Source organism: Berghia stephanieae, chromosome 2 (assembly GCF_034508935.2).
Source record: "Berghia stephanieae isolate SIO BIC M18660-M18661 chromosome 2, UCSD_Bste_1.3, whole genome shotgun sequence".
NCBI classification, from domain to species: Eukaryota; Metazoa; Mollusca; class Gastropoda; order Nudibranchia; family Aeolidiidae; genus Berghia; species Berghia stephanieae.
The window spans coordinates 74,892,412-74,912,411 of NC_088361.1; the positions used below are offsets into that span (position 1 = coordinate 74,892,412).

At 34.0% G+C, this 20,000-nt stretch overlaps 1 protein-coding gene across 1 annotated transcript in view; it reads right to left on the minus strand.

Annotated features, from left to right (window-relative positions):
- Positions 1-20,000, minus strand: part of LOC144965530 (ATP-dependent translocase ABCB1-like) — an 85,629-nt gene that overhangs the window by 52,995 nt on the left and 12,634 nt on the right. The window contains exons 5-9 of the mRNA XM_078900943.1: positions 14,928-15,006; positions 13,644-13,736; positions 11,952-12,123; positions 3,746-3,870; positions 2,778-2,949 (exon numbers count right to left, since the gene is read on the minus strand). Coding sequence (XP_078757069.1) covers positions 2,778-2,949; positions 3,746-3,870; positions 11,952-12,123; positions 13,644-13,736; positions 14,928-15,006 — 641 coding nt within the window. The remainder of the gene's footprint in view (positions 1-2,777; positions 2,950-3,745; positions 3,871-11,951; positions 12,124-13,643; positions 13,737-14,927; positions 15,007-20,000) is intronic.

Sequence of the window (20,000 nt, forward strand, 5' to 3'; positions counted from 1 at the left end):
AAGAAGAAGAAGAAGAAGAAGAAGAAGAAGAAGAAGAAGAAGAAGAAGAAGAAGAAGAAGAAGAAGAAGAAGAAGAAGAAGAAGAAGAAGAAGAAGAAGAAGAAGAAGAAGAAAAAGAAGAAGAAGAAGAAGAAGAAGAAGAAGAAGAAGAAGAAGAAGAAGAAGAAGAAGAAGAAGAAGAAGAAGAAGAAGAAGAAGAACAAGAAGATTATAATGAATATAATCATGGATATGAACATCGAAGTTTAATTCTCGATCAAAAATCACACCAATATCCTTCTCTCTATCAGTGACAGATAGTAAATCAGTTCAAGTAATAATCAAAAGAAAAAAGTTTTCTACCAAGATATAATACTTTACATTTTTAGCATTAAAACTTAATTGCCAAGCCGTAGACCTTAAATCATAATAAAGCATATAGATCATTCTGTAAGAGTTGCTAATTTTGTGTAGAAGAATAGATTTTGATATCGTCTGCAAGCCTATTACAATTTTTATTTCTAATATCAGGGAGATCATTTATGTAAATTATTCATAATAATTGATCAAGTACACTTCCCTGAGAGACCTCACTTATGACGGTTCTAAATTATGAAGCCTCATTTCTTACCAAAACCCTCTGACTACGACTCGACAAAAATGATCGAATCCATTCAAAAACAGCCTTACCATAGGCATTTGGTTTTAGAAAAAGTCTTCCATGAGGATCATGGGATAAACGAAAGCAAAACAAAAGAAATACGTAAGCAGCAATGACTAACAATGGGAATTCCCGGAAGTGAGGGTTATATCGTCGATGGCGGACACGAGCATTGAAGTGACGGGATTTGTTAAGCGGTAGAATGGGATGGGCCGATGGGCCCATGGCCTACTCTTGAGAGTACTATAGTAGGGCCTTGGGTTGGCCTATCTTCTATTTATACACCTATGCCCACGTCTGATAAGTTGATGCATGTTACGAGTTTTTCGTTGTGTGTATTCTGCACGTGTCCGTGTGTGTTGTGTGTGTGTGTGTGTATGCGTGTGGTCAACTGTAGAGATGACCGAAATTACTAGTTTGGACGCGGATGTCCAAATCGCCTTTTTGCTGTCAACTTTGGGTAAATTCTTGTACTTTTTCGGGATTTCAGACAAATTTCTAAAAACTCACTTCGTTAAATAAAGAAAGAAGAATGTTTAATTATATATTACAAAGTTAAGGGTCTGGTCTCGATCATTAAAACTGGTCTTTTTCCACCTGTAGATTAACTCTCTCTCTCTCTCTCTCTCTCTCTCTCTCTCTCTTTCTCTCTCTCTCTCTCTCTCTCTCTCAATGCATAGCTGCACACATTTGTATGAACCTCTGAATCAATTTGTTTTAATATTTTTTAAAGAATTTTAAAACAATAGGAAAGGATTTCGCTTATTACACTATACACAGGTGAAGATCGGAACTCATAGAAGATTTATCTACATTATAAAAATTATGAATTTTCCGCATATCCATTTTAAAGGAATTCGTTAAAACTCAAATTGTTACAAAACACAGACGGACAAATCAAAACCTTTTTTAGCTTGGGCGACCGAAGAGTTTCTACAATGACAGAATTTATGAAGGACAACAGACAAAACCGAAAGGACTCTGCTGGCCAATGACGTCTTCGCCAAACAAGCAGCTTCTTGTGAACGTAAATGACCTGCTCCTCATTATTCCCACCAACGCTTTTGGGCTTTACATTATGATTTTAGCAGTATACAAATAACTGCGAGGCATTTCATAAACAATTGAATAGCATGTTTTATCATGCTCACCCGTCCATTGTTGAATTAACAGAAAGATTCCAGGAAATCATGCTGATGAATACGATCAAGATCAACGATACAGATATGCGAGCCCGGCAATACGGCAAGAAATCAAGAAATTGTCGTGGATGATGGATGTCAGCATACAACGAAAAAAGAATCGACAAGATAAGGAAAACACATTGATCTGATCAGTTACAATGGTCTGCCAATCACCTCCTTATAAACATTGAATTTCTTTAAAAATATAATGCGGCCTAACGAGTATTTATTTATTATGTGAACGTATTCGACATCCCCAAGCCTATAAATCAGAGGGGGGTATCTTGTTGTAAGTATACCACGTGTACTATGTCACTGATATAGATTGGTAAGCGATATATTGGCTGCAAGTTCACAATATCGATTATTTTCACAAGTGCAGCAATTGTAATATAATAAATTTGAACAAAAATCAGTTGTACGCAATTGTAACTTTTAATTTTTTGAGTGCCGCAAATGACAACCTCTGGTTTCAGAAGTTTTTTTTCTAATTAGAAACTATACTAAGGGCATTATTGATTGCAAAAACGGAAGTATTTTATTGTTCAAATATGTTACATGATATGTACACGATTCAATATTGCTTACATGCACTTATATTTAAAAAGGAGGCTTTACATAAAAAAGTAAATAATATAAATCGTTATAAGTTTGTTGTTGTTCATTTCTGTAGGGCTTCTGTTATAGAATTTGATTTAATATAGGAGCATTAAGCATTTTACAAACAATTGCTGCGATATAATAATATTTGAGAAAGTGACTTTCAGAACCCACAGAAAATGTGTTAGATTTTCATTGGCTGCTTTGGAGTCTTCGTGGAAAATACTGACCTTTTAACTCACTATGTCTATAAGGCAAAAACAAATTTCCCTTTGCAACCCATGAAATAAGTGACACAGAGACTTTGACTTTACTGAATGTCACCTCCTATTGATCTCTAACACAACACTCACAGTTAGGACCTCTTTGACTTCCTTGTCATCTTCCCTGATAAGTTTGCCCGCATACCATAGACCAAGTGCGTAGCTGCCAAAGTTAACAAAATTCAACAGACCAATAGAGAAGCCGTGTGCAAAGCCTTTCTCACGTCCAAATTTCTGGGCGTTACCAAGGTTAACCTTGTACCTGTATATTAAAATGAATATAATTTTGTAAAACTTAAATTGTAAGTAAAACGGCCTTTTCAATATGTAATTTATCTTTTGAAAACAAAACGACATATTTGTTTACAATATGACACTCTGAGGCAAAGTCTTTTGAAATTCACACAACGACAACGACAAGAAGAAGAAGAACAACAACAACAAAATGAAATCCCAGTATTCCATCTGGAATCAAAATGGTGATCTTCGAATCTGACTGACCGCATAGTCGCTGTATCCACTTATTTATTAACCAATGTCTTTAAAGTCCAAATTATGTGACTCACGTTGTCGGAATAACCAAGATGAAAAGAAATCAAATTCAAAATAATCCAAATAAGGAAATAAATTTTTGAGGCGTAAGAAATACAAATCGGTGTATTGAAATCGTAACTCATAATCTGTGAGTTACGCTTTAAATTTAATGTAAAAGAATCAGGTTTGCTCCCACTTTCTTTTACAATATGGAGTCAATTGGTAATAAATTTGAGCCATAATAATGCGTTTGAAATCAATTCCAATTTATGATTAGATACATAAAATGTCGCAGAGTCAAATATTTTATTTTAATTTCAAAACTTTTCGGAAGAGAATTCTTCCTTCAATTATCGATTGATTAAAAAATTACCCTCTTCTTGCCCCCGGTTTGATAGCTTAAAAAATAATTTAATCGATCAATATTTGAAGGACGATTTTCTGGCCGAACCTTTCAAAATGAACTTTATTGGCAGAAATTTTACTTATCTCAAAACTAAAATTGCTAAATATTTAAAATTCACCTGCCCATTTCCTTTTCCTCTCCACCAAAAGCAACAACAGTTCTAATTCCTCCGATCACTTCCTCCGCCACTGCCCCAGCTTTAGCGTACGCCTCTTGTTCTTTCTTGGTCATTGCAATAGATGTCTGTTTTGGGACAATATTCATTTAGGAAAGAGAATGGTTATGTTGGACTATTAGTTGGGTGACTCGATGAAAGCAATAAAAAGCGTATCCAGTTAATGCCCTTGATTTGATTTTTAAATGAATAAAAATATTACTCTTAATAAAATAACTTGCAAATCACACTTTATCTCCTACTACTCAAATAATATCGTTTACTGTTTTGGATGTCAGTAACAAACAAATAAAGTTAAAAGCAAAATACGCAAGATTTGATTGAATTATCGCCAATTGTGATAGTTACTAAACAGGCAAAAACTCGACTTGTTTCACACTCGTGTGTAAATTTGATCTTCTTCAAAGTTAGTAAGATCGATATCCTTGAAATAATTAAGGCATTTGATAAATAAATATAATTCAAAGGACTTCTCCAGAAAATCAAAAAGGTGAACATCTCCCACAGACCGTTAGTCTGGGCCATGAACTCCCTGACAAATTAAAAGGCACGTGTAGGAACGGAAAAAATAGAAGGACTGATAAGCCGTAATTTACAAATCATGTTAATCTCTTTAGTAGCTTCCATTTGTTGTCAACTAATATTTTGTTTTCTCAACAGTTTTCGAGGCATGTCACAAGAAGAGACTTGGTGCAGTAAAAATCTGAAAAAGTACAATGACTCTTTTGAAAATAAGTAAGATTTTTGTATTCCGATTCATAACATATTATCCATATATTTTATTATTTGGCCGGTATTATAATTAGTTACAAGCTTTATTCAGTTGCTCATATTTTTTCTTTAAAAAGTGTTTATCAACACTTTTCTGAATGTTTCACAAATACACACTTGTTTTTTTTTTGTGGGTTTTTTTTTACCAATGTGAAAATGGGCAATAACTCGTATACATTTTGATATAGAGCTAATTTTTTAAATAAACAGCCTAAAGACACATAACCAAAGCTTTTTGTTCTTAGAGTGCTACAGATTTTCTATTACCTTTTGAGTTATATCTTTAGTAACAGAATTCAATGGGCGATAACTCCATTACCATGATCCGATTTTTTTTCAATTTGGAAATAATGTTATTCTCTATATGCGCTGTTATTTGTTCTCTTTACAAGTTATAATTTTCTTAACAGTTTAAGTGATATTCCAGAAAACCGTGCTCTTTTTAGAAAAAAAAGACGTATAAAAGGGCAATAACTCCTTGAAATGATGTATGAATTTGATTATTTTTTCATAGGTGTATATTTGGATCCTATTAATTTTTTGTTTTGCTTATTTCCAAGTTAGAAATTCTTGATATTATAGGAGTTCTGAATTTAACCATTATTTCACCTTGTTTGACCTCTATGTGACAACCCCGTAAGGTCAGATCCAAGTTCCAATCGGACAAAAATGTTATTTTTTGTCTGCTTATTTGGCCTATAAAGAAGGTTAAACTTTTACATGGATCCTAAACGCCAATGGCCTTGGAGACCCTACTACATATTCTTCTGTCAAAATCGACTAATATATATCTCTTGTGTTGCGAGTGTATCTAAATTGAATTAGATGGAAAGTGGATCACCATATTACTTTATTATAATTGTCATGCTCCCTCTATATCACGAAGACATTTTTTTGATTCCTACTTTTCCTATTCCTGAAAATAATAATAATACAAAAATAAAAATCGCATACTTAGATTCCGCCTAATCCGCATGATTGCTTATCATTATTATGATCGTGGCATGTAATGTATGCATAAATGTGACCGCATGCCTCGAAGCGGTATTAGGTTGAGATTTGGAAAACGGAGAAAATCGACTTTTAATTGAAAAATGGTCAAAATTATAAGATTTTAGCTTTTAGTATTTTCACAAGCTACAATCATTTTTCTACCAAAAAAAAACAAAACATGATAATTCAAAATAAATATCGCCAACAAGTTATATGTTTATTTCAAGTTTAAAAATGCAACCCTCAGTGACACATTCAAAACAAGAGTTGGCTTTCCCTCAGATAGCCACCCAGTCTAAGACTGAATAAAACGGGGACCTTTCCTCCACCAAGCATGTAAGATATAACAGCAAATGGCATGTATTTACCTATCTTAGGGAAAGCATGACTGATTCTAGAGTTTCACGGTTCAACCAACAATGAAATTTAAAAACTGTGAAATAAGACTAAGATTTTCTCATACAACCTTACAAATGAACAATTATGATTAGTCAGAGCTGGTCACGAGCGCTTAATTCCCTAACGATTGTTGCGAGGTCGCTATCTTTCTTTATAAATAAAATTACAGCACTGGCTAAGTCTTTGGTTCTTTAAATTACTTTATTGAGAACAAGTTTCCTCATCTTACAGAAATTGCCGTAGGGAAAAAACATCCTTTAAAAATGTCTGAAAAATAAACAATATATTCCAAATTTAATGAACAGCCTATAATTAAATAACTATCATACAATGAAAAGGATAAATGTAAGGATAAACAGACAGAGACAGACATGTTGATATATATATATATATATATATATATATATATAGACAGATAGATATATAGATAGTCATTTTGACTTAAAATATTAGCCACGACATTGGGGTCAGACTACATCAATGTTTCAGGCCGTACGGTCATCGTCAGGACTATGTGTTACATGGTTTTGAGTTGTTGCATGTATCATAGATGTCGACACTATTCGAACCGTATTTGTATCATATCACAATTCAATAGATAGATAGATAGATAGATAGATAGATAGATAGATAGACAGATAGAGAGATAGATAGACAGATAGAGAGAGAGAAAGCGAGAGAGAGAGAGAGAGAGAGAGAGAGAGTCAGTGACAAATAGAGCGAGAGAGATAGGTTGAGAGAGAGAAAGAGATATCTTAAAAAGAGAAAGAGAGAGAGTGTGTGTGTGTGTGTGTGTGTGAGAGAGAGAGAGTGAGAGAGAGAGAAGAAAGAAAGAAATAAAGAATGAGAGAAAGAGAGAGAGAGAGTCAAAGACAGAGAACGAGAGAGATCGGTTGAGAGAGTTTTTAAAGAGAAAGAGGTAATGTGTGTGAGTGTGTATGTTTGTGTCTCTGTGTGTTTGTGTGTGAGCGAGAGAGAAAGAGATAGAGAGAGAAAGAGATAGATAGATAGATAGATAGATAGATAGATAGATAGAGAGAGAGAGAGAGAGAGAGAGAGAGAGAAAGATGCTCGTCTTTTAAGACAGTCAGCAATGTGGGTGAACACTAAGAATAGGAGAGGAGAGACCAAGTAATTATATAGCTAACGATGTCAGAGTCAGACGATTGGCAGACATTGGAATTGACCACCATCTTGTCACAGCCAAAATCTCTATTAAATTGATGAAAACAAAAATAGCAAAACAGAAAGAGAAACGTTTCAACACAGATAAATTGAAAATCCCAGATATCCAAAACAATTTCAATATCTCAGTAAGAAACAAATTCAGTGCAATACAAGATATTACAAACATGACAATCCAAGATTTCAACCACGTCATGCAGGAAAGTGCCACTGAACACTTAGGACACAATAAATCCAATACAGAGAATTGGATATCAGCAAGGTCATGGGAGCTCATTAACCAAAGAAAATCAATCAAACTAAATCTCCTGAACGCTAAATCCCCCCGACTGAAAGAAAGGCTATCCAGTGAATACTCATTGAAGGATAAAGAAGTGAAAAAATCCACAAGGAAAGACAAAAGAGATTTTCCAGAAAATTTAGCAACTGAAGCAGAAAATGCAGCTGTAAGACAAGACACACAAACGCTATACAAAATCACAAAGAAGCTCTCAGGAAACAGAAGTTATGGTCAAGAGAAACCATTAAAATCCCAAGATGGTAGTGTCATCACAGACGAAAAGGAGAAAATTGAAAGATGGAGAGAATATTTCGCAAACCTTCTGAACAGACCAGACCCATCTTCTTACACAGATATCCCAGAAGCAGAAATGGACGTAGAGGTTAATCTTGGTCCAATCACTGAGCATGAGGTGCATGAGGCAATACAACAACAAAAAAAATGGCAAGGCCCCTGGTATTGACAAAATCAGTGCGGAAATGCTTAAAGTGAACTCGCAAGAAATGTCCAAAATTCTCAGTAAATTGTTCACCAACATTTGGGAAAAGGAAGAAATACCAGAGGATTGGCAGAAAGGCATCATCCATAAAATAGCCAAGAATGGAGACCTGGGAAATTGTGCTAACTGGCGTGGAATCACACTCCTGTCCGTAACGAGCAAAATTTTTAATAGAATCCTTCTGAAAAGAATCTCACCTCACATTGAAAACATTCTTATAAAAGAGCAGGCAGGGTTCAGAAAAGGGAAGTCATGTAGTGACCACATATTTACCCTGAGACAAATCCTGGAGCAAAGCATTGAATGGAACAGCCCCCATCTACACCATTTTTGTCGATTTTGAAAAAGCCTTTGACAGCTTACACAGAGAGTCCCTGTGGAAAATACTCCGCCATTATGGTATACCGATGAAGATAGTCAACTTAATCAAAGCAATGTACAGCAACTACCAATGCCAAGTGATCTATGGTAACAATTTAACAGACAGCTTTAATGTAACAACTGGTGTAAAACAAGGCTGCATACTTTCCCCACTTCTGTTTATCCTGGCTCTAGACTGGCTCATGAAAAATACAACTGATGGTAAGAAGAGATGCATTCGCTGGACACTGACATCCTTTCTGAAAGATATAGACTACGCAGATGATATCGCGTTAGTTTCCAGTACACACAGAGACGCCTCATACAAACTAAACGTACTACACAAGAACGCCTCGAAAATTGGACTGAAAATAAATTTCGATAAGACTGTGTACATTAGGGTGAATCCAAAACAAGACAGTGAAATTAGGATAGATGAACATATAATTGAAGAGGTAACAGAGTTCTCCTACCTCGGATCCAAAATAACAGACGACGGAAATGCAGAACACGATATCAAGCACAGAATTCAAAAAGCAAACCAGGCTTTCGGCATGCTGAAAAACTTTTGGAAATCAAAACAAATAATGAGAAAGACAAGCTGAAAATATACAAGAGCAATGTTTTAAGTGTACTGCTTTATGGAAGTGAAAGCTGGAAAATGACATCCTCCTTAATACAGAAACTAGAAGCCTTTCAGAACAAGTGTTTAAAAAGAATTTTTAATTTATTTTGGCCTACAAAAACAAGAACAGTGGATCTATTAAAGACAGCTGACTGCACTAGCATTGATAGCCAAATAAAAAGAAGATGGCGTTGGCTGGGTCATGTGGCCAGAATGGAAAAAGGGTCACTTCCCAAGACAGCCTTGTACTGGACAGCAGATGGGAAGAGAAAGCGGGGAAGACCCAAAGAAACCTGGCGAAGGACCATGGAGAAAGAATTAAAGGAAGCAGGCCTGTCCTGGAATACAGCCACCGCAAAAGCAGCCGATCGCAAAAAAATGGAGATGTCTGGTGGATGCCCTATGTGCCTCAAGGCCCGAAGAGGATTAAGTAAGTAAGTAACGACTGATCACGAGGTGTGGTGAAAACTTGTGACATGCTCTAAATAACTTGAGGATGCAGCTCAAAGAAGAAGATTAAATTACATGTTTTCATGTTAGTCATTACAAAATAGCCCCACCTCACTCTTGTCCAAGCTATCATCTGACTCAAATGGGGACAATGCAACAAAGTTATGATTTGACCAGTGCCATTTCTTTAATTGTTATATCATTGATCAATTTGTTCCGAATTGATTAACACTGACAAGCTGTCGTTCAACTTGACTTCTTACGAACAAAGCCCTTTTTCAAACTATCCCTACCACATCTTGCTCCGCCTCCCCTCCGCCCCCTTCTTATTTACTCTCCTTTATATATATATATATATATATATATATATATATATATATATATATATATATCACACAAACACGGACACACATTTGTGTGTGTGTGTGTGTGTGTGTGTATGTGTAGTTTTGCACTTTTGTTTCATATTTATGTCTGCGTATATTATGTATATGCTGTAACCAAATGAAAAATTGCCTTCATGGATAATTAAGTTATTATTATTATTATTATTATTATTATTATTTATTATTATTATTATTATTATTATTATTATTATTATTGTTATTATTATTATTATTATTATTATTATTATTATTATTATTATTATTATTATTATTATTATTATTATTATCATTATTATTATTATTATTATTATTATTATTATTATTATTATGATTATTATCATTATTATATTATTATTATTATTATTATTATTATTATTATATTATTATTATTATTATTATTATTATCACCACAATGAATCATAATAATAATAATAATAATAATAATAATAATAATAATAATAATAATAATAATAATAATAATAATAATAATAATAATAATATTATTATTATTATTATTATTATTATTATTATTATTATTATTATTATTATTATTATTATTGTTATTATTATTATTATTATTATTATTATTATTATTATTATTATTATTATTATTATTATTATTAGCAGTTCTCGCTGAACTGTATCAATCGGACTATCGATAGAATGAAGTTGACGTCTCACCGGTCTTTGTAATTGTTTTTTTTTTTTTTTTTTTTTTTTTGTCATCCACGTTTATGCGTAATTCTCACTTAACTGTATTAAAGAGACAATAAACGTTCACGGTTACACAGAGTTTTGTGTGCTGGTCCGTTATACTTCCGGATGCCAATGGTGTGAGCTTCTTAGGCAAGCGCATACTATCTATACAAGTTCACGTTTATACATTGTTTTGTGAGTTGGTACGTTATTTTCAGCTGGCGAATGCTGTGAACATTTTGGCTGAGTCTAGCGCATCAATAGTCGGATTAATATATTTTAATGAAAATCAATCACCCGGAAAGCGGTCAAAACAACAACAAAGAGCCGAGTAACGTCAACTTCATTCCTTCTAAATATACCATTAGGGAAAAAATGGTGATGTCAAATAAATGGTACCTATTTCATTGGAAGTGTAAAACAACTCATCCGGCGGACTGGATACATACCTTGTTTAAATAACCTTTTGGGTTCATTTTGATGGTATCTTATTTTCTTTTCTAAATTTATGCTGATCGTCAATAATGACCATCCATCCTCGCTCTTTTCAGTCCCGAAATTCTTACGCCGATATTTCCGGTAACTAAAATAGTTATTCCATCTTATGTTTCAATATGTAACCTAATCATTATTTTTCCTCCAACGCTTTTAAAGCACCGATTTTGGAATTTGATATTAAAAACATCAAATTCTCTAACAATTGCCAGTTGTTAATTAGGAAAGCGACGAACGCATCTATATTCTGCGGTTAAAGTCGAATAAAAGATTAAGATAAGCAATAAAACATTTTTAGAAAAAAAAACCGTTTAAAAATCTAATTTTTTAAAAAATAACAAATATTATATGTCACATATTGTTCGTAGCCATATATGATACTTCTCAATTGAAATACAAAATTCCAAACTAAACAAATCGGTTGTTCATAATGTCGAAGCTCCTATACCGTTTATACGAAGGTAATTGAAAAAGCAATACCAATAATTATATCCGTCCTCAGTACGTTGTATCATAATATTTAATTTAATGATACATAATTGTATGCGAAATTGAAGTAGTAATAAAGGCTCTAGGCTTGACAGAAAGAAATGACTTATTTTTAATAATATTAGATGGAGGACAAAGCCCTCACGCTTTAGGTAATTTTGATAATAAAATCATTCTTTAAGCCAACTATTCCTCTTTGGAAATATATAAAAGAAAAATTAAACCAAAATACTAAACACGGAAAATGTCGGGCTCAAAACCCTCCTTCAGCCAAATCCCCCCCCCCCCCCCCCCCCCAAAAAAAAAAAAAATCAATAAATGAAAACATAAATACCGTACATCACTTAAAAACAGATCAATAGCAGAGAATTATTCGGATTTTTTTCTTTTTGAAGCTTTTCTTATTCATTTTCGTTTAATATTTTTACAGTCCACAGCTTCAAGCAGCTTAGTATCACATTTAAACGATAGGTCATATTTTCTAAATCTAGCAGTGAGTTATAAACATCTTTCTCACTTACGTAACTCATAATTCCTCCAGAGAAAATCATGAGAGGACTCAAAGAGATGACGACTAGCGTGAGTTTCCAGGTCTTCCAGAAACCAATGATGTAGCCCGCTATAAAGCACGTCATATATTGGACCACTACTCCCACTTTGTCTCCGATACCGTTCTGAATCTTTAATATGTCTCTGAAAAACAGAATGAATTGGTTTTTTTTACTGGGGAAATGGTTTTTTGTATTAACTGCTAGCCTTGGGGGATTTGCCAACATATTCATAACCAAGGAGAAGAATAATATTCTCAACATTATAACAATGATTACGTGGTATAATTTGGAATTAACTACGAAAAAAAATCATCATATTAGGTATTCTAAAATTCATTTTTGCATAAACAAGTAAAATGTTTGTATTTAGTGTTTTTGTCTTTTATAGAATGAATGGCATTTTAAGAATCGAGGCTTGAAAAATTACAAAATTGCTAAAAGATACGAATAATAGATTACTAATTGGATTTGATACATTACAATTTATGCATTGAAAGGTCTCTGAAGTCTTGTGCTGTGACACTGGTTTGGAAACCTTAGGTAGCAATGACTATCCCGCACAAATCTTTGGGCCTCTTTTTCGCTCACGAAGTGCCCGAATTCGCGTCAAAATATGGGACGAAGCCGTTTCGTATATGCTATTTAAAAAAATTAATTACGACGCTGTTTATCAATGAATATGACTGAAAGTTGGCACACAGTTAGAAAAAAGGTCATTTTAGATTATGTCAAGCGACAAAAATCGTGCGATTACCAGAAGAACGTTAAAAATAGATTTTTACTCTTTGGAGTAAAATATTTCTAAAACTACCGGGCTTGGAGGTTTTGTCGCTGACAAGGAAATACATGAACATTTCTTCTTTTTGGTTGTAAAATTTCATATGAATATGACGAGGACTTTTCCCGTATTTTACAAAACACCATCCTAATTTGCTCTTCAAGTTTCAATCTTTTAATCCATTTATTACGCAAGATACAACCAAAGGTCGAAAAAAAATGCCGAAAAAGCGTCCCATATTTTCGCGTTTTTTTCCTCTTTGCGGGTCATCCACATAAATGACACCTTTGAAACTGCATAACTTGTTTATTTATGAATGGATTTTCAAAATACAAAAACATTTTTACTCAGTGGAGATAGGGGTTGGATTTTAGACAAAAATTTTCCTCAAAAAGAGAAAAAAACATTTTTCATAGTCATTGCTACCTTAGGTCGCTACCGGGGGCGCCAGATTGAGTCATTAAAAAGGCTCATAGCTCACATTTTCTGACATCACAGGTATACAATGAGACCCTGGTTGGTAACATTGTTCTCTCTGTCAAACAATGTATTCGCGCCTTATTTGCGTCTGGTACTCCAATATGTGGTAAGTGTGACTGTCAGCCTATTGTAAAGCATTTTGAGCACATTCAGTGGATATTTAGTTTCTCGATACCTGGGTGAAGTCAAGATTTTGTTCTGCCCCCCCCCCCCCCCCCGCCCCCCCCCCCCCCATTGTCCACCCAGCAGTAACTGCAGTTATTGGGTAGCTGGGTCAGGGTAACAAACAATTGCTATTGTCCGCTTCACGCTATGGGATCCAGGATAAATTCTGGTGGTTCTGGACGATTTTTTCAGTGTTATGTTAAAGCTTTCTTTTTTATCTTTAAAGATACTTTGCTTACCCAGCGAGCCTTGAGTTAAGTTCTCCAGCATCGTGGGTATCAAACCATCCAATGTCTTGACGCAGAATATTGGTGAGAAAGGCCCGGCGCATTCTTTGAGGGAAACGGGGGAATGGGAGGTGATAGCAATTTTATAATTATTATTTGAACATTGCATTTGATACCTGATTCAGTGCTTTGACATTTAAATAAAAGTTAAATACAACAACCTATATATAATAAATAATGATATCCCAGACTTGCAATTGTTTCACGATACTATCATGTTAATTGAGAATGTCTCAGAAACAGTGTATTAAATGGAAGCTGCTCTCAGCAGTGTTGAAAATAAAAGAAAAATAATTTATTTTAATATTTCTCTAAAAAGCACACCTTTATCCCCGTTAACAGTGACTCACGCTTTCAAAACTGCCTTCCATTGCTAGCTGATATACATATTTTCAATACGGACGAGCAAATATTATCGTCAGCATTGTCCGATTGTTGTATTTTTGTGTGGTGTATCAGTTTATATTTTGGTTCCATTTACCTTTTTTTTCTTTTTCTTTTTTTTTTCCTTTTTTTCCACTTTCATGTATGCTGGCATCCAATTGTTGATTTATTGGCGAAAGCCTAAGATTGAATAAGCTTTGAAACTTTGAAACTTTGTCCAAACTCATGCTACATTCATCTTTTTATCTCAGCTCACAACAACAAACTCAATAAACTAAATTTGTTTACATGGCAACACATCATTAGAATTTGTCTTGTCAACCAGTAGGTACTATAACTATAACTTGATTTTTAATCTTCAAAACGAATATTATGATTTGCTCAAATCAAGGCTTATTCTATAGCAAACTTGATACATTCAACATTATCTTGAGATGTAGAGGGCCAACCACTCTTTGTTTACAAATTTTGAGTACCGTGTGACCACGTGGTGTTACTAATAGTAGCTCATCTGAAATTGTTATAAAGCAGATATTGATAAATCTTCTATGACTATAATCGAAATACCCCAACTGCATATCACATTTCTGCCGCCCTCGGATTAAAAGAAAGCATATTTTTAAAGAATTGGATTAAAAACTCGTCTTACAAATTATGTCGATCGTCGATCGATATTTGAAGGACAAGTTTAATAGTTTTTCATTGCACAGCAGATTTGTTTCTTACAAAATCTTTTGGTGATTGTCGTAATTTTGCTGGCGTTTTTTTAGTTGTATTTTTGTTTTGTTCGCAAATATCCATTTGATAATATATTTCTTTTGATTCATTAACATGCAAAATATCACATCTCACCTATTTGCCTGCCGTTCTGCTGCTATACTCCAAAAAGCAACCTGTCCAGCGCCCCCAACAAAAACTCCAACACCAATTACTGAAAAAAATGTGAGTTTGAGTCTATGACAAAAAGAGGAATGCTCTTAAATCTTGTGAAATAAATATGGAATGCGTAGCAGAGGGTAATTCAGATAAATCTGTAAGTGAAAAGAAACAAACTGCAGTTCCTTAAATAAACACCTACATATTCCTTCACTTGTGGAAATATGTAAGCACTGAGGTGCATTGTTTTGATACAAATTCAAGTAACATTAAGCTTGTCAATGATCGGAATTGTGAAAAGACCCATATACATTATACTCTGACCGGGGATATTTTCTCATAAATTGACTCACTCAGACTAAGAAGACTTAAAGATACCATTGTAAGAAGGCCAGGTTTATAGCATGTAATGTCTAATGTGATCCATCTCGTATATGTGGTACTTATGTCGGATGAACAAACAAAAGATATTTGATTTATAGTTTTTTTTAAATGATCAGGTATAACAATTTTATGTTTTTATTATTCGTGTTGCTATTAATTCTCATTAAAAAAGCGTATAATTCATGTGCTAGTTTCATTTAATTGGCTTATACATTAATTTCAAGTATTATAGTCAGATTTTTAATAAGTGGCGCATGTTACTCTTCTATTCGCGACTGTCTCTGAATGCACATTTGCAAAATTTTGTATGAACCTTTGAATCAATTTGTCTTAATTAAAAAGTATTTTTTCATGAATTTTAAAACAATAGGATTTCGCCTATAAAAGTTATAATAAAATTGATAACTGGTTAGGATCGGAACTGATAGATTATTTACAGTATCAAAATTATGAATTTGCCGCTTATCCATTTTGAAGGAATTCGTTAAATTGGAATGTTCGGTTAATTGAAACTTAAAAGATATTATATATATACAGTATCTGAATATGAAGGGACGAATGGCAATCCTTAATTATCACACATCTACAATACATACAATCAATACACATTACTGATGAATACAAATAACAATGAACATTACGCACTTTCAACATTATTTTGATTGCAAAAATTTGAGAAATAGCTTGTGTTTATGCCAAAGAGGATGACATCAATTTAATATAGACGGGTCAAAAATATAAATCCATCCATTTATGATACAGTGCTTCCACAAATATGTACATGTGTTCTACCACAACAACAACAACAACAACAACAACAATGACAATAATAACAACAATAACAAAAAAAGAAATAGTGGACACATCAATTATCACAGTCTGATGTCGAGTACGATAAAAATGAGAAATGGAATGACTACTGAAAGAGTTCGTGCCATCACTCTATCCAATTAAATGTAATTTTCCTCCAGATTGAGAAGGCCTTTTCCCAATCTTCCCTCGCTATATCATTTATTGTCTTGTCGATGAGAGTACACTTGGTGTTCCTCCTCTCAACATTCCCTTTACTTGGGCACAAATAAATGAGCACGATTGTATTGTGCTCATAGTGATATGGGAGAAGTCGCGCAACCTCGTATCAAAATTCTCTGTTTAGACAGTCTGCTTTGAAAACTGTTTTTGGTTTGTTTCTTTTCACTAGGGAGAATAGTTACCCTTTTGATAAATGGTCAGAATATGTAATACTGCCTGAATGAAGCCAGTAAATCATGTCAGTTTTTATAGTTGCTGGAAGTTTGAACCTTGAAGTAATTATGGGCCACTGAATTGTAGCTTTGTCCAATACAATACAGCTGGATGCTTCGAGGAAAGACAGCTAACGGTTTTTTAGCCAGTCTTCAAACACATCTGCATTGACCCCAGAATGACAGTATCTACCTTCCAGAAGATGCAGGGATGAAAAAATGGCATGGCATCCCTCCAGATATCCATTATCCTCACCATCTGCAAGAATAGCAATGATCCTCTGTCCAGAACCCATTGGCCTTCTTCTACCCGCATTATCAGACGTCCATTCCTTTGTCCTATGTATGTTTACGTCCACCCAGCTCCTTACATCTTTGGATGATATCCATATCAAAGGTGTCAAGGATCCTTTTCCTACCACGCCGTTCCACACTGGTGATATCTCTGCAGTATTTCGATAACCATCTTCTCATGGTTGATTGTGTGAAATTCCAATTCCATAGCAATCCTCTTCCAAGATACAAGTTAACTTCTTTTCGCAGCTTTATGAGAGTGGAACGGATAGGATATCGTATCGTGTACGAGCTAATAGGTTTTGAAAACCTTTAAATGCTCTTTGAAACGTTCATGTAAAGATACAATTTTTCAAAGTTATATAAACAGCATTCATTGTTAATTTGACAATAATGAGTATATTAACAGTATTTCAAATGATTTAAAGCTAGAGATTTCATATCAGTCTTCGGTAATAGGCTTCAACAGTTATGATGTCACTTCCCTCGTAATAACGCATAGTAACTGGCTATAAACTATCGGAACAATGGCGGACGCCCTTATGAAATATTTCTCTGACGAGAATAAAAGTATATTCAGAGGAAAAAAAAAATTATAAATATGATTATGTTTTGACTTTATACATTCTGATCACCTGATATAAGAAAAGTTCTAGCCAGCATGACGAATAAAAAGTACCGATGTTCCTTTTTTAGAACCACGCTGTTCGTCGCTGCTGGGCGACATGGCATCAGACTATTGAATCCGATTGCGATATGATCTAGATATTATGTAATAAATAATTAATTCGAAATGTAATGCAAACAACATAAGTTGTAAGATTATAACAGTTAAAGCGAATTAATTTTGTTCCGAAACAAGTATGACGTGAACTCATATAATCACTAGCCGGAATTACCTTGTCAGCACAAGATATTTTGGAAATACGATGAATGTATCTCTTGCTTTGTAACTTGTTTGTAACTTGTTTACATAATATTTAACAGTGTAAAATCTCTATTTTTATTATGGCGGTTTTAGATTATTATTTGTACGTCTTAAAGAAGAACATTGTTTTTAATATGGCATCAACACAGTCCAAAATCTATATTCAGACAAGACAAATTGATTTGGAAGTTGACACAAATGTTTACAACTTTTGATTGAGGAGACAGCAGAGAAAAACCATAAAAACACGCGTCAATAATAAATAATCTCACAATAGTTTAAAGGGTTATAGTTCTATATTGGTGGCGCGGGTAAAAAAATTCGGTCTGCTGTTTGAAACATAGTGAAGCATATTGGTGTTCATGGCGCCCTAGAAAAATTCGAAGATAAGATTAACTTTATTTATCCTGTTCTGGAAATTTACATTGGGTAATGTCATTGACTGATGAGTTATGAAAGACAATTACGCAAACAAAAATAAAGGTAAATGACAAATACAAAGAAACTAACTAAATGCCGACAATTGACTGCCTGAGGAGAATCCGATCATGATAGGATTCTCATGATGCCAAATTACAAAACCAAGCTGAACAACATTTGTGTCGAGGAAAATGAATTATAACGTGGGACAGTGATACAATCGAAACCTTAAGAGAATGTTTGAATGCACCAATTGGGATTTATTTATTTAAATATCAAATTCATTAGAAGAACTGAACGAAAGAGAAGAGCAGCAATATTTGTTTGTGGTAATGGCGAACGAGAGGCAAGCATCTCGAATCATATCCAAGAACTCAAATGGATACCATTTGCCGAAAGAAGAACTCGAAATAAATTAATTGCCTTTTACAATGCCTTCAGTGGAGCAACGGCCATTCCGGTTGATCAACTGACCATATAGAAAATAACAGGACACGAACTCCTTAATGTCTTTCGCCATTCCATTCCAAACGGACGCCTTTCGGGACTTTGAACTCTCTTCCAACCACTACGAAACAGTCTGGCTCAGTGGAATGGTCTATCACAAGATATCTGCCCTAACCAACAAAAGTATCTGGCTCACCCAGATCCAACCAATTTTGCTGCAATCGACACATTTAGTTTTTTTCATTCATAACTCTTTAATTCTATTACATAGTGGAAGTCTTCTAACATTAAATAATGGCTAATGATAAATTGCGTTTTTTAGTTAGTCGGCGATTTCATTGACGTAACATGTTGCGTATTATTTTGAGATACTGTTCTCTCTTGGTTAAATCCAAGCAGCTAACTCTACCTGTAATCAACAAAAGAACAGTATCTTTTACGTCCGTCTCACATACTGTTGTTCACCCATGGTTAACCGCAATGCAAATGCCTCGTCCGTTTACGTCGCATCACATACTGTACGCTTGTGGATAAGACTATCCGAAATATCGCTTCCATTTTCAAGTTGGAACCGTATCTAAGTTGTGAATATAGCAAAATACGATTAACTCGATCGACAAACGTCTCACATCAGCAGTTGCTCGGAATTGAAATGCCAGTTAAACTTCTCCAATTAAATTTTCAATTTGAAGTTTTGACCTCCAAGGAAGAAGACGAAAAAGAATCCTATAGGTCCGAAAACGTATCTCCTACCTCTGACCGCAAATATAGCTCAAATCTTGATATTTTAATTTTAATTTTCTCTCCTTAAATAACTTGATATTTTTCAGTCTGATTTGTTAAAAACTATAGAGGTAAACATGCCGACTATGGTTGCTCTATTTGAACTAGAAAAACGAAAGCTACAGTTTTTGTCATGCTGATAAATGTTAATTATGTCTATAATTATAATATGAGACTCATGGCCCCAAACCGATATTATGTCTAGATACATTAGATTCTGAAAGTCGAGATTATAGTCAGAAATGTTAGATTTTAGTGAAATGTATATTTTATATGGAGAAGAATGACTATACAATTCTTTATCTTTAATTTCTTTGTATTTATTAAATGAGTTATTATCGGACTTGTGAGTATATGCAATTGCACGATAAAAACACGAGTTTAATAAATACAAAGAAATAAAAGAGTTTATTTATTCCACCCCTCCAAGTAAGATTCTTAGATATTTCATGACCAATTGTATGGAAGGAGTATTTCGATTCGCCATAATTTGTGTTTTTCTCGAGGTGTACATACATGCAGGTCTGACATCCAACCCTACTTATGGAC